The following is a 13,043-nucleotide window of genomic DNA, read 5'->3' as shown; positions in this document are numbered from 1 at the left end:
TACTGCCACAAACTTTAGCTCCACATTCGTAAATCTGATGTCTATTAACTGTGGAGGCCATCTTGAATTTGATGCAGTGATTCATGACATGTTTTGCTAACAAAGTTGACTCCAACGGCTCATGGCACCATTTTAATAACAGATCTTAGCTTTTTTTCCTTCACTCAGGGATCGTTCTCTCAGGGGTCCACGTCTCTCTGCAGAGGGGAGCAGAGGACATTAAACACGAGGATAATTACCAGAAATGCGAGGAAACATAAACAACTTACAAAAAAAACATGGTTAAATTTCAATAACTGATCTGGGTCCAAATAGGGTTTTTATTTAGGCCAGTTTTTAAAGCTGCCTGGTAATAAGGTGGATGTGACAGGTCTTCCTTTAAGGAATGCTACGCCTTTAAAATTAAAGTTGAAAACTGCTGAATGTACCGCTGATCGGAATGCTTCCTGAACTGATAAAGATAAGTGGAAAGCATTTCAAAGGAGCGAACAGCAGCCCTGTGGAAGACAAAGGTCGACTGGGTTCTGTCACGGTGACTCATCAGGTGTGCAGATAAAACTTTGGAAGGAGGAAAAAATTATTTGCAGCATTCTGATCTGCTGCGCGTGTCTGATGTGGCACAATTCCTCTCGCTGGGAGGAATCTCAACCATCAGCAGCAGGTTCAGACACGAACCCTGCCTCGCTGTGTTGTCAGTTTTGAATAAGAGCACAGAAAAGAATAGCTCAATGGAAAAAAAAAAAAGTAAAATCTGTCCCTCATTGTCACATATATGCCACTTTTCATCCTCTACTTGCTGCTGAAGGAAGCAGACACAAACGGCCGATGTGCTGGCTTACATTTATAAAGAAAACTTTACATAAGCTGGCTGGAAGAAACAATAGTATGTAGTTTCACAACAGGTTATGCAGCAATGAAGAGGGAGGGGAGAGCTTTAAGAAGGTATTTACTTTGTGCAAGACTTGATACAAAAAGGAAAAAAACAAACTGAAACGTGCCTCCTTTGGCAGTCGGCCTTCGCTTCCCAGTCTTTAAGATAAAATGTGTCAAAGTGGAATTAAAAAGAAAAAAATTCACAGAAGTGGTTATTCAGTTAAAAAACAACTACGACATTCATTACAGTAGCTATAAAAAGATAAAAATGTTAGTACTTCACACATTTATCATGTCGCCTCCGCGTACAAATTGTGAGTCATTAGGTACAAGCTTTCGTGACGACTTTCTACTGATGGAATATATGGAGGAGAGAAAATAAAAAGTGGGCACAGACAGATACGTTCAGCTCCGGCGTGCAGAAAAACGGCGTCAGTCTCATCTGACCGCGGCGACGTGGGGAGGAGTGCAGTTTCTGGCGATCCGAGGCCGCTTCTCGACTCGTTTTTAGGGGGAGGAAGATTCTGAAGCTGTCGTTTTTTTGGTTTCACATAAATCTGAAAAGCTTGTACTGGTCAAAGGAGGGAATCAGTGAGAACATAAAAATATGTTTATATCACAAATACACACACAAACACGCACACACACCAGTCAATCGGGTACATTTTTGCAACACACACCCATACTATAAAATCACCATGGAGTGTCTGTCCCAACAGGTTTTAGGAATTGCTTTTCAAAGCTGTTAAATTGTTGTGTTAGAGAGAACACTTTCTTTTTTTGCATTCACCATAGTTCTTTAGGTACCGGAGCTGCTGTTCGGCCCGGGTGAGTGCGAGCTGGGCTGGAAGCTCATACAGGTGCGGTGGAGCAGCTGTAGTGGTTTCCGTGATGCGACTCTGAAGGCTGCAGACTCGGTTTGCGCTCGAGCTGTTCGTCCTCCGCCGTTTCTTCTTCTTGCGCGCAGGGCGGAGTCCGATTCTTGAAGAAATCCGACAGGTATCGAACCTGGGAGCGGAAGGAAGAGACGGTGGGCTTTGTGCTCGAGACGACCCGACGCGAGCGAAGCGTTCTGAATTTGAACTCACGGTGAGCACGGCGATGAGCGCGCCCTGCAGCAGGCCCACCAGGACGTCGCTCCAGTGGTGCTTGAAGTCAGAAACGCGCGTGTAGCCGACGTAGACGGCGAACGCCACCAGGAAGAACTGGATGGTGGGTCGAACCAGCCTTGTCCACTTCCCCTGCATTCTGGCCTGGATGTACAGCTGTGGACAGAAAAACACATTTAAAGTTTGTCAAATTGTACAGAAAGACTAAACATTACATGTATTACGTATAACTTAACTTCCAAAAACAACAGGGAAAGATTCCAGCATTTTAATGCAATTTGGACCATTTTTACTGGTTGAAGTAATAAAGAATATATATCTAACATCAAGCAAAATGGTTTATTCTTCTAGTAAGTCCTCGTTAGTCAGAGCTTCAGGTGTTTAGGACACCACTCGCTCAGACTGGCTGTTCGCTCATTAATCTGATCAGAATAGAGGGTTTCTCCAAACTGAAGTTGCATCAACAGCATTTAAGATGTTAATTATTCATAAGCTTTCCACAAATCCAACTTGAAGAGATCTGAACGAGCCCTTAAATTGGCTGACACAATATTTCTCACATTAAATCGGTCACCTTCCTGCCATTGTCTGATGTGAAGTATTACAACAATGGTGTTTTTAATCCGGAGCAGTAAGGCCGTCCTGACCACTGCCTCCTGTTTTGGCTGATTTCTGTGTGTTTTGGGGGGGGAAATCTCACCGTGCACCGCCGCGCACGGTGTCACGCAATCAAGACTCACCGACAGAAAGAGCATACAGTACATCCCGAAGGACGAGTGGCCGGAGTAAAACGACAACCTGAGGAGAAAAAAAAAGACACAGGAGACTTATTGTTAATTAAATTTATCTTCTCAGTTTTCAATAAGTACAAGTTTAAGGATAAAGGACAGAAAAATCTGCTTTTTGATTCGGGTCACGTCTTTTAAACCAACTACAATTTATGACTCAACAGCAGCTGAAATAGATTTTATTAGCAGCTTTTTATTTGGTACCAGTTATAAATTAAAGTCATGACTAAAACCTAAAAGACATGACAGAGGTGACCTTAACTAGGGGGCATTGCTCGTTCTAGTTTCTTTGGCAAAGCCAAGCTCCTGAGGAGGAATAACAGCTCTTATTGCTGTAAAAATATAAAACTAATTCAAATATTTCAATTACTAGAAGGGATCACAGCCTCAAAAACAGAAGGTTATGGATTCAGGACATGAAATGAAAGGGACTGGGGTCTCACAAGTAGAATAAGAAATAGAAATCTCTGCAGTTTCACGTTTTAAAACGGACGGATGGATATTTTCAAAGTGCATCGCTTGTAAACAGCTTCACAACCACCAAGAACATATTGTATCTAGAAGCACTCAGAGCACAAACCTCCACGGCCACAAAGTGATAAAAAAAAAAAAAATAGTGCGATCCGGATCACCACCATAATGTAATCCATTGTTTTTTATGACAACAGCCGAAAACATAAGCTCCTTGGTGGACTTAATGACATTTCAGTAAAGACATTTTTGCACCGGAGCGATGTAGCGCTGTAACAGCTCACCTGGACTCTGTCACGTTGCGGTAGCTTCCCCTGCAGTTTATGTGCACCATGTATCCGCTACAGTTCGCCGGGTTGCACACGCTTAAGAAATTTGGACGAGGGCGACCGATGGTGAACTTTGCCAGGTCAGTGAGCGACTGGCTGACAGCTGCGCCGAACAGGAAGGTGCCAACCACCTTGTAGAGAGCCCACAGGTACCAGTTGAACTTGGTGTTGGACTGCAGGCGATTTATGCGCACCAGAAAGGCCTCTCCTGTGGTGATCTGTTAAGGGACGGGAAACAGTTTACGGGTAATTTAGGCGAGGGGAGGGACTTTGTTAAACGTGCTTTTGGCACTTGTGAGACTCACGATGACTAACGAGCAGGTGATGGTGACTGCGGCCATGGTGCCATGAGAGATGGTGTCTCTCTTGTAGGGATATTTGATGCTCTCGTCGTCGCAGTCGATTCCTCTCAAAAAAGGTTTAAACCTCAGAGTGAGGATGGCTGAAGGCAGAGCCGCTGGAGGCAAAAAGAAAAAAGCCAAAGAGTCAGAATTTTTGTTTTCTAACAACTTTATCATTATGACATATAATCAGTCCACTTTGTAACTGTTCAGAAAAATGCAAAAATGGCTACAACAACAATTTTACATATATTGAGCTACAATCGGGTGTGGTAGTAGCTGACAGTTCTCCACAGGACAATCTGAGCACAAACACAATCTCAGTCTAAAATGGCATTAAGGGCTTCCATTTTTATTGCACCAACTCACAACAAGTCATCTCAGGCTGCTATACCAAAAATAAAAATAAATAAGTAAAAAGTCCAAATCATAAATCCTAATTCAGTTTGAAACAAATCCAATTATCCAAAGAATAAATTAAAATTACAAAAGGGAATAAACATTTACATAAATACTGAGCACTTCATTGCAACATCGACAACAACAAAAGTATAAAACAAATGTGACCTCAGATCAGAGCATCAAACAGACTTTACTGTGTTAATGTGATAATATATATTCTATAATTAGATCAAATCAAAGCTTCATCTTAATCGGATGTTAAATAGACCCGATTTCACGATAGCTCTGAAAGGAATTGTCTGGTTGTTGCGAAGCATATAGTTTAAGTGTCTGCTTGGCATGACTCGGCAGTATAAATGGTGAAGAGAAAGCAGCAGTGGTTTAAATTATAAGGGGGAACCCTCAAAAACACCAGAGCACTGAATCAGAGAAATAACGCCGTCTCTTTTTCCACACAATAACATTCCAAAGGACAGAAATAATCTTCTGCAGGAACAAATGCCAACACGTCCCCACAGGGGCAACGCGGAGAGGCACAAACTGAAAAAAAACAGCTCATCCAAAACACATCCTGTGATAGTGACACGATATCGTGGGCCGGTTCTGAAAGAAGCCCGACCAGGTGACTCACAGCTCAGGAAACAGCTAAGAACACACAGTTTCAAGTTTGCAGCTTTGTGCCAAACGCCCAGCGCTGCCAAGTGAATGAATTTATCATCAGTGGCAGCAGAGTCACATTTACTCTTTATAACAAAGAACTTGTCACTGTGGAACCAGCAGGTTACTGCAGTCGTGACCTCTGACCTCAGGGGCAGCGTTTGTACTGTAAAGGGCCTGGGAGCCGAGCTCTCACACACACACACACACACTCACTCTCACGTGTCTGAAGACGTGCATGAAAACGTGCCTGTACACGCTCGCCGCAGTAATAAAACGCTGCTGACCTTTGAAGTGATTAATGATTTTTATAATGTCTAAGCTTTTCTTGTTCGGGTGAAAGAAAACACTGGGTTTAAATGGCTTTTTCCTCAGAAAACAAATAAAATAAAAAACTAAATTGTCTCTTAAATCTGAGTCAAACAATCTAATCTACAGGACTAATGTCAGAAACTTCCTATAAGTTTTAAATGGTTTTCCTGTTTTTAAGGACTTCCTGCTGAAACTAAGACTGGATGGAGGGCTTTTGTTGAATTAGGAGCTTATATTAACTTACCAGTTATAACACAATAAGAACAGCTTTATTGGCATTACTTCCCTTGGAGAGGGTTACCTGCAAGTCTGGCAAACGGAACTAAAACCACAGAAATTCAAAAAGGAGAAGCGTGAATCACAGGCGTCATGTTTAGACAGTGGTGCTATAAAAGTGGAATAAAGTCACTTTAAAAGTCTGCAGGTGTGAACATAATGTAACGTTTCCTTTTTTTCTGCTTCTTGCCTCCAAAAAAAAAGATTTGCTTACCCCGAGACAAAAACTACCTGAAACTCTCTGTTCGCTTAGATTTCATGCAATTTAAAAACAGATTAAAATGCAGAATAGTGAGTGGATTATGTACGATCTGCAGCTGTAACCACAACAAACACACTCTTAGCTTTAAACTCAGTTTTCTGCATCACCTCTGAAAGAAACGAGGTATTTTAATATATAACACCAAAATAAACATTTTTTCACCACAAATTGAGAAATGAGTTCAGTTACGTTCACTAAGACACGTCATTCTGTCAGGCGAACGCGACCACAGGCTGCAGGCTGGAGACACTTTAGCTACAAATCAGTTCCCTTTTTCCATCACAAGGTTTTCAGAGTAAACAGAGATCAGTCTTAAATGCAGCAGGATTCAACCTGAACTTCTGTGAGACACCATTACTTATAAAATGTTCTGTTTAAGTTGTAGGTGTGTGGATTTGAAGAGAAACTCTTTAAGCCTTTGCTGAAGAGTTAATCATACAGTCGGGAATATTTCTATCCCTCAACAATTATTCTTCTCTCCTTCGTTTCCCAAAGCTTTTGATAATACAGCTGATATTAAATTTAAAGGCCTAAAAAAATCCTTGGAGGAATGCATATTGCACGTTACCATTTAATACCAGAGTTATGAGAAATGACCGAGTTGTAGCCGTTTTGTTTTGGTCAAACCTTGAAAATAAACATGAGAAATGGGTTAACGCTCAAAGCACGTGTTGGCTGTGGTGGCCATTTTGAATCAGGTTGACGCCAAAGTTGCAGTTGCACACCCAATATTTCCTTTGAGAGTTTCATTATAAATCATCCATGAAGCTCTCTCTCTCACACACACACACACACGCAAAAGCATCATTGCCCACTTTTTAAGGATAAACTGAAAAATCAACAGAAGAACTTCAACCAGAACTGGGCTTTAAAGTACAGAGGAAGGTTTTTCGGGAGCAGTGACACTGAAAATAAGAGACATGTCAAGCTGAGACATGTCATGGATGCCTTTTGAATTACTGTGTCACAAACACTGTTGAGTTTTTAAATTTAATTGATTTTCTCCCACAGACCCAAAAACATGCATGTTGGGGACAGTCTAGTTGCAGATTAACCCATGTGTGAATGGTTGTTTGTCTCCATGTGTCTCTGTGATGGACTTGTGACCTGTCCAGGTGTCCCCCCGCCGCTCCCAGCGTGACAGCTGGAGATAGGAACCAGCTCCCCGTGACCCGGAAAGGAGACACTGGTAAAGAAAATGGACGGATGGATAGTTGGCTCCTGTTTACTGTCCAACACCACGGTTCCAGAGGAAGTCTTCAATAAACTCTCACGTCTGTGGGGACATTTGTCAGCGTCTCTGAACAAAGTGGTATAAACTCCCTTTGAATAAGTCCGGTTCCTCATTAAAGAAAACGGAAGCCCTCCCTTTGCTCTTCCACATCTCCAAGCTCATTTTTCCCCCAGCAGGTCAAGCATGCTCTCAGTTCCACTTTGAAGTCCAGCCCAACCACTGTTTGTTCTGCAGGGTGCAAGGATAACATTTAGATAAGAGGCTGCTTGTTTGACACACGTCTCCAGGGGCTGAGCGCTGCCCGGCTGGGGATGTGAGCAGACATCTTAAAACACACAGGTTAACCAGCATCAGTCTATGGAGAGTTTCCATCTGCTCTATTATTACAGAGGGGTCTGGTTTGTTTTTATAGGCCTGAGCTGAAGAGGAAGCCTCCTTAACTCAAAGAATTTATCCTTAATTAAGTCTTTAATTAGATTAGCTACAAAACAAAAACATGCTGAAACCAGAGAAATTGTATTTTCTGTGAAAAATCACTGCAAATATCTACTGCAGCTGAATGACTTTTTTTTGTTTTGGAAACTTGTAAGAAGCTAAAACTAAGTTGATGAAGTAAAATCAAGCAAAAGAAAGACTAAATTAAGTATAACAGAAGCTAAAATAGGCAGAACAAGCTAAAAACTAAAAGCAGAACAGTAGCTAGAAGCTAAAAATGAGAAAAATATTTAAAACCAAAGTAGCATAAGAAACAAAGAGGAAAAACGAATAATTATGTTTAAGAATGGAGATCTGAAGAGAATAATGTTTTTGAAGGAACTGAAGAGATCACTGTATTTCTATGGAAAATTTATTTTAAATTAAAGTTATCTTAAAATTACAATTAATCTTAAAATACAGGAGTTCCAAAGAACCAAAAGTCACAGCACACCTTTCCTGATTGAGCTGAATGTTTTGATATATTAAAGGTTAAAATAGAAAGACAAGCTATAAAACAGGAAACTGCTGACTGCTTCACACAACAACACATTTTGTATTTTTCCATTTAAACATCAATGTGAAGATCCTCTCTTACACGTCCGTCCATCCTCTGCTGTATATTTGAGCCTGGGTCCCGGGGCCAGCAGCCGGATGCAAGACCTGCAGGCCTCGCTCCTCCCAGCTGTGTTGCTGGGGGCTCTTGGGACGAAGTCAGCTGTGAGATATGTCAGAGCTAAGCTGCTGGAACAATATTCAAGAAGACATCCTCCCTAGCTGCCTAAAGTGCATCTTGCCCCTCAAACATGGAGGAGCTGCGACCGCGACTCCGAGCTCTTTGGAGGAAGGTCATGTCAGCTGCTTGTGCTCGTGAGCTCATGATCCAAGCTTTGCCGCCACAGACCAGTACACAACGCACATTACTGCTGCACCAATCCATCTGAAAGTCTCTCCCTCCATTCAAGAAAGCCTTTTCCTCTAGTTACCTCTTTGAACTCCACCTAATGCACCATAAATTGGAGTTTAGTGACATAAAACATAGCAGCGGTTAGCCCTCCTGTCTCGAAGTGGGTCAAATTTCAGCTGAACCCTTTGTGTGTGAAGTTTCGCCTATTCTCCCTGTGCACGCAGGAGTTTTCGCCAGGTAATCTGCTTTTCTCCCACAGTCCAAAAAGGTGAATTTTACGTCCCGTTTACTTTATGCAGTTCAGCAGTTCAACAGCGTATCAGCTCGTCTCATCCTGCTTTGATATGTTACATGCCTGCGCCTCTTCAGCCCCGAACAATGTAACAATTGGGTCATCTCACAGTCGAACACAGGAAATAACAAAAGTTCCTGCGGACTTTTTGTCCCCAGATATAAAACCTACTCAAGAGATTAAGACATTTCATAGTGTCTTCTGGCAAAAGCACGACCCCAATTTTACTTTGAGAACGTAAACATGGAATTGTGGGATCAGACACAAGTACAACTTCCCCTTGACCTCCGACCCAGCTGGAAGCGGGATGCGTTCCTGTTATTCAGCCCTCAAGATGAGTGGACGTTGCACAAACTGTGGGGCCGAATCGGGGGGGGGGGGCTTTAAAACTCAGACAACTGAGATATTTGTAAAGAACAGAACCACAAATGGGCAGCAGCGACAGCAGCAACGCGGTGTGTACATTTGTCTGAGGTCTTCTTGCTCAACAGATGACTGAGATCTCTACGTCCGCGCAGACACCAGTCACAGACCGACGCGAGGGATCCACATCCAGCTGAGATAGTCAGAAAACAAATATTTAACTTGTGGAAACCCTTCTGTTTATGAAGGGAAACTTTTCCCTCGGTCTTTCGTTGCTTTGTGTTTTATCTGGACAGCATTCCCGTGAAATGACCTCAGGCAGAACAGTGTGAGAGCAACAGTGTGTTCTTTGCTGTAGTTTCTCTGCGAATAACGTTTCAAATGTTTCATTCTGTTCATAGTGGCCATCATTGTTTGAGAGGGGATTTGGTTTTTAAATGGTTTATCTTCCACTGTATTCAGAAATACTGTTTGTGCAAATAATGGCCGTCACTTCCTGTGAGGTCGGGGATTTTTCCTGGGAAATTCCTACAAAGACTTGATGGAAAGAGCTTCAATTAAAAAAGAAAAAGGTGATTTTTAGTGGATTCAAATATTCTACTTGGTGTATTTAATTACCATTAGAGAGACTAGGGCTACTTGTTTTTCCCCATTTAGTCTTTGCAGGGGTTTTACTTTACAGGTAACATTATTAAACATTATTAACATTATTAAAGATATTATCATCATTCTTATTAAAAGGTTATTAATGCAACAATGCAAAAAAAATCAATCAATTTTGATAAATGTATGCTTTGATATCTGTTGCTTGCTGCCAAAAGGTGAAATGTGGGAAATTAGTTTTCTTCCCTATGTGTGTGTTAATTTGTCTGCTGAATTAGCAAAATATGTCATGCCACATTTTAATAAAACTCTCAGAAAGTAATCCTTGGATGTTCACCTACAACTGATTAACTTTTCGTGTCGACCCTTTTCAAGACGGCCACCACAGATAATCAGCCTTGGCTGACACAAAATGGCTACAACTCAGTGAAATTTTACAGATATTGAGCTAAAAGCTGGTGTGGTAGTAGCTGAGACTGCTCCAACGTGTACTCTGAGCAGAAACTGATGGAGTAAGATCTGTTTTTAAAACGTGCCATTATCTAATACAGTCAACTCTGCCTGCCTGTTAGAAGTCAGACTTGCAGCTAAATCTGGTGTGGTAGTAGCAGTGAGTCATCCTCAGCGTATACTTTGAGTGCAAACTCATCTTGGAAGATCTTAAAACATCACATGAGATCTTAAAAGATAAGGTTTGCCTAAAAAAGCTATAACTCTATCCGTTCATGTCTTAACATTATCTTAGTTTGAAACTCTGTCAGAAAAGATGATAGGTGATATGCATCCCTTCAAGAAATTATTATTACTACTATGTATTTAATTTATGCATTTTGTTTTGTTTACACTTCCTCTGGTATATTAATAAGTTTAGGGATTAATCAGTGTTAGATTTGGAAGTTTAGTTCAATGCAAAAATATTATCCAAAAAATATTTGGCAAACATTAACCATTGTGATATTCAATATTTAAGGGTTTAGAAGAAATTAGCTTCACCTTCGTCTGTCATCAGCTACTCAAACACTTTCTGGCTTTACAATTTAAAAAAAATAAATAATAATAATAATGTGATGATCGCTGCAGACAAGTCGTTTTCTTTCTTACTCATCAGCAGCTCGGACAAGTTTGAGCAGGCAGGCTGGCAGGTTTTGCTACTTTAACCATTTCATATTTTAAATAAAAAAAATAAAATTAAAAAAAACCAACAAGGAGGTGGTGGCCCTGACAGTTCCTGATGGTTTGAGAACTTGAGGTTTGGCCCCTCAGATATTAGGTTTCCTCCAGCGGGTACCAGGAACAACACCGGAGCAAAAGCAGAGATAGACTGTGGGTGAGAGGTTTGACTGACAGTCTGATCGACTGATTTTGTGCTGAACTCCGAGGTTTTTATGTTTGTGTGACTCTGACCTTTTATCAGACAAAAAGCAGAAACAACTCTTTGCGCTTTCAAACCCACACGGTAGTGACGAGCGCTTCTGAGGTCGCAACAGGATGAGATTTATATCAGAACAGAAAAGCTTCATTTTGGTTTTCACTGGACTCAACACTTTTTTCTTTTGGTTATTTTTTTGCAGTTTTTGCATTTATGAGACACAGTGAACTGATAAACATCTGATGTGTGTCAACATTTTGTTAAAATGGCACCAAAGTAACATTTTGCTGAGCTGAACACCAGCTGTGCAGCCTCTGGATAAACAATAACTATTTTGATATGAGTATGAATTTCATAATGTTTCACTTCAACAAAATGCACAAACTACATCGTTTTTCTTGCTTACCAACCTGCAGCTCATCTGATGGGAATGAATCATGAAAGAATTTTCTATTTATTTCCCATTTTGCAGTCTGCTGAAACTTCTAAAGTGTTGAAATGTTTAGGTACTGGATGTTTTTGGACTGAGCTCAAACTCCTGTGACCCGCAGTGACCCAACAGGCTGGGGTTATTCCTGTTGATCAGCAGGACCAGGGACAATCAGGGTGTTCAGATGTTTCAGAAATAGGAGGCCATTTAGAAAAAATATTTGGCTTTTTGGAAGGACACAGTTTTCAGAAAACCAGATTGAGAATTCACTTAGCCAAGACAAGGAACTGTAAACCTGAAATAATCTTGTAAAATAGATTTGAATTAAAACATTTTGACTGGAGATTTGAAACAGATTGTCTTGGCGTTCTTTTTGTTTGGTAGAATCCAGCTGTTCTTTTCTTGGACATTAATCTGTCGTCCAACGCCTGGAGAACGACACAGTGTCACCCCCTCCAATCGACCAATCAGAAGCCTCGGCAGATAAATGAGAACTCTTGTCCAATCAGTGGTTGTGTTACAGCAACGGCGATTGCTTGCTCAAAGATGGCTGCACCCGTGGATCAACGAAAACAAACTTGGGGAGGAAGAAAATTACAGTTTCTTGTGAATAAAATTACATTTTGCATCTTTATGTAGATTAGGGAAAATGCAGGGACTCTTCCAGGCAAACGTTTTACAAAATATTTTTGGTCAATCAATGAAAAGTAGCCAGCAGAAAAAGCGGCTGAATGAAGGTTTTATACCCCCTGGAGACAATGCTTCTTCAGTGTCTTGACTTTACACGACTATAAATAAACGCTGAGGACGAAAAGTTCAAGACAGCCACTTGTTCTTTGCTCGAGGCCTACTGGAGCAGCAAAAAGCTTCGTACTGCAGAAAACAAGCCGTTTGAGGCACAAACTTTTCTGTACAAAAGAATAACTCAATTAAGAGTTTACTTTGTAATCCTGCAGTCTTTCACTGACACAAGCTAAAAGAAATTTAAATAAAAATAAAGCCCTAACATTCTTTGAACGAATGCATCTCAACCTCTGCCTGTTAGGTCAAAGGATGACTCTCAGCTACAACCGCATCAAACTTTGGGTCCATATCTGGAAAACTGCCTGAGTTAGGGCCATTTTTGTGCAAGTTCAGTCCAAAAGTCAATCAGTTGGAGGGGTACATTTAATGGTTACTTGCATGTTTTATTAAAATTCAATCCATGGTTCATGAGATATTTTGGTAACAGACAGACAGGTAGGTAAAAACATCATCCTCCACCTTCATCTGCAGAGCTTTCACTTTTTAAAAAATGTTGTGGGAACTCGCCAAGAAAGAAAAACACAGCAGAAGGAGTCAATCTTATCAATTTAACGTGACGAATCGTCTGATTTCACAACCAAGTGCTAAAACCTTGACTCACCCCCCCTTTTTTTTTTTCTTTTTTTAAATTAAAACCGCTCAACGGGAACTCATGATGTCTCACCTCCCTGCAAGCTTTCATCCCACAGTTTTGTTGTTTTTTTTTTTTTTTAGTTGGGTTTGGTTTGTTTAAAACCAGGAAATATG

The 13,043-nt window shown here is 40.9% G+C and overlaps 1 protein-coding gene across 1 annotated transcript in view; it reads right to left on the bottom strand.

The window, feature by feature from the left end:
• Positions 1-826: 826 nt before the first annotated feature.
• Positions 827-13,043, bottom strand: part of plpp2a (phospholipid phosphatase 2a) — a 14,048-nt gene continuing 1,831 nt past the window's right edge. Inside the window, exons 2-6 of the mRNA XM_017411003.3 lie at positions 3,876-4,027; positions 3,526-3,788; positions 2,723-2,780; positions 1,962-2,138; positions 827-1,881 (exon numbers count right to left, since the gene is read on the bottom strand). Coding sequence (XP_017266492.1) covers positions 1,726-1,881; positions 1,962-2,138; positions 2,723-2,780; positions 3,526-3,788; positions 3,876-4,027 — 806 coding nt within the window. The 3' untranslated portion in view covers positions 827-1,725. The remainder of the gene's footprint in view (positions 1,882-1,961; positions 2,139-2,722; positions 2,781-3,525; positions 3,789-3,875; positions 4,028-13,043) is intronic.

This window comes from Kryptolebias marmoratus, linkage group LG10, assembly GCF_001649575.2.
Source record: "Kryptolebias marmoratus isolate JLee-2015 linkage group LG10, ASM164957v2, whole genome shotgun sequence".
Taxonomy (NCBI): Eukaryota; Metazoa; Chordata; class Actinopteri; order Cyprinodontiformes; family Rivulidae; genus Kryptolebias; species Kryptolebias marmoratus.
Note: the sequence above shows the minus strand (reverse complement) of the source record. Positions and strands in the feature narration are given on the sequence as shown.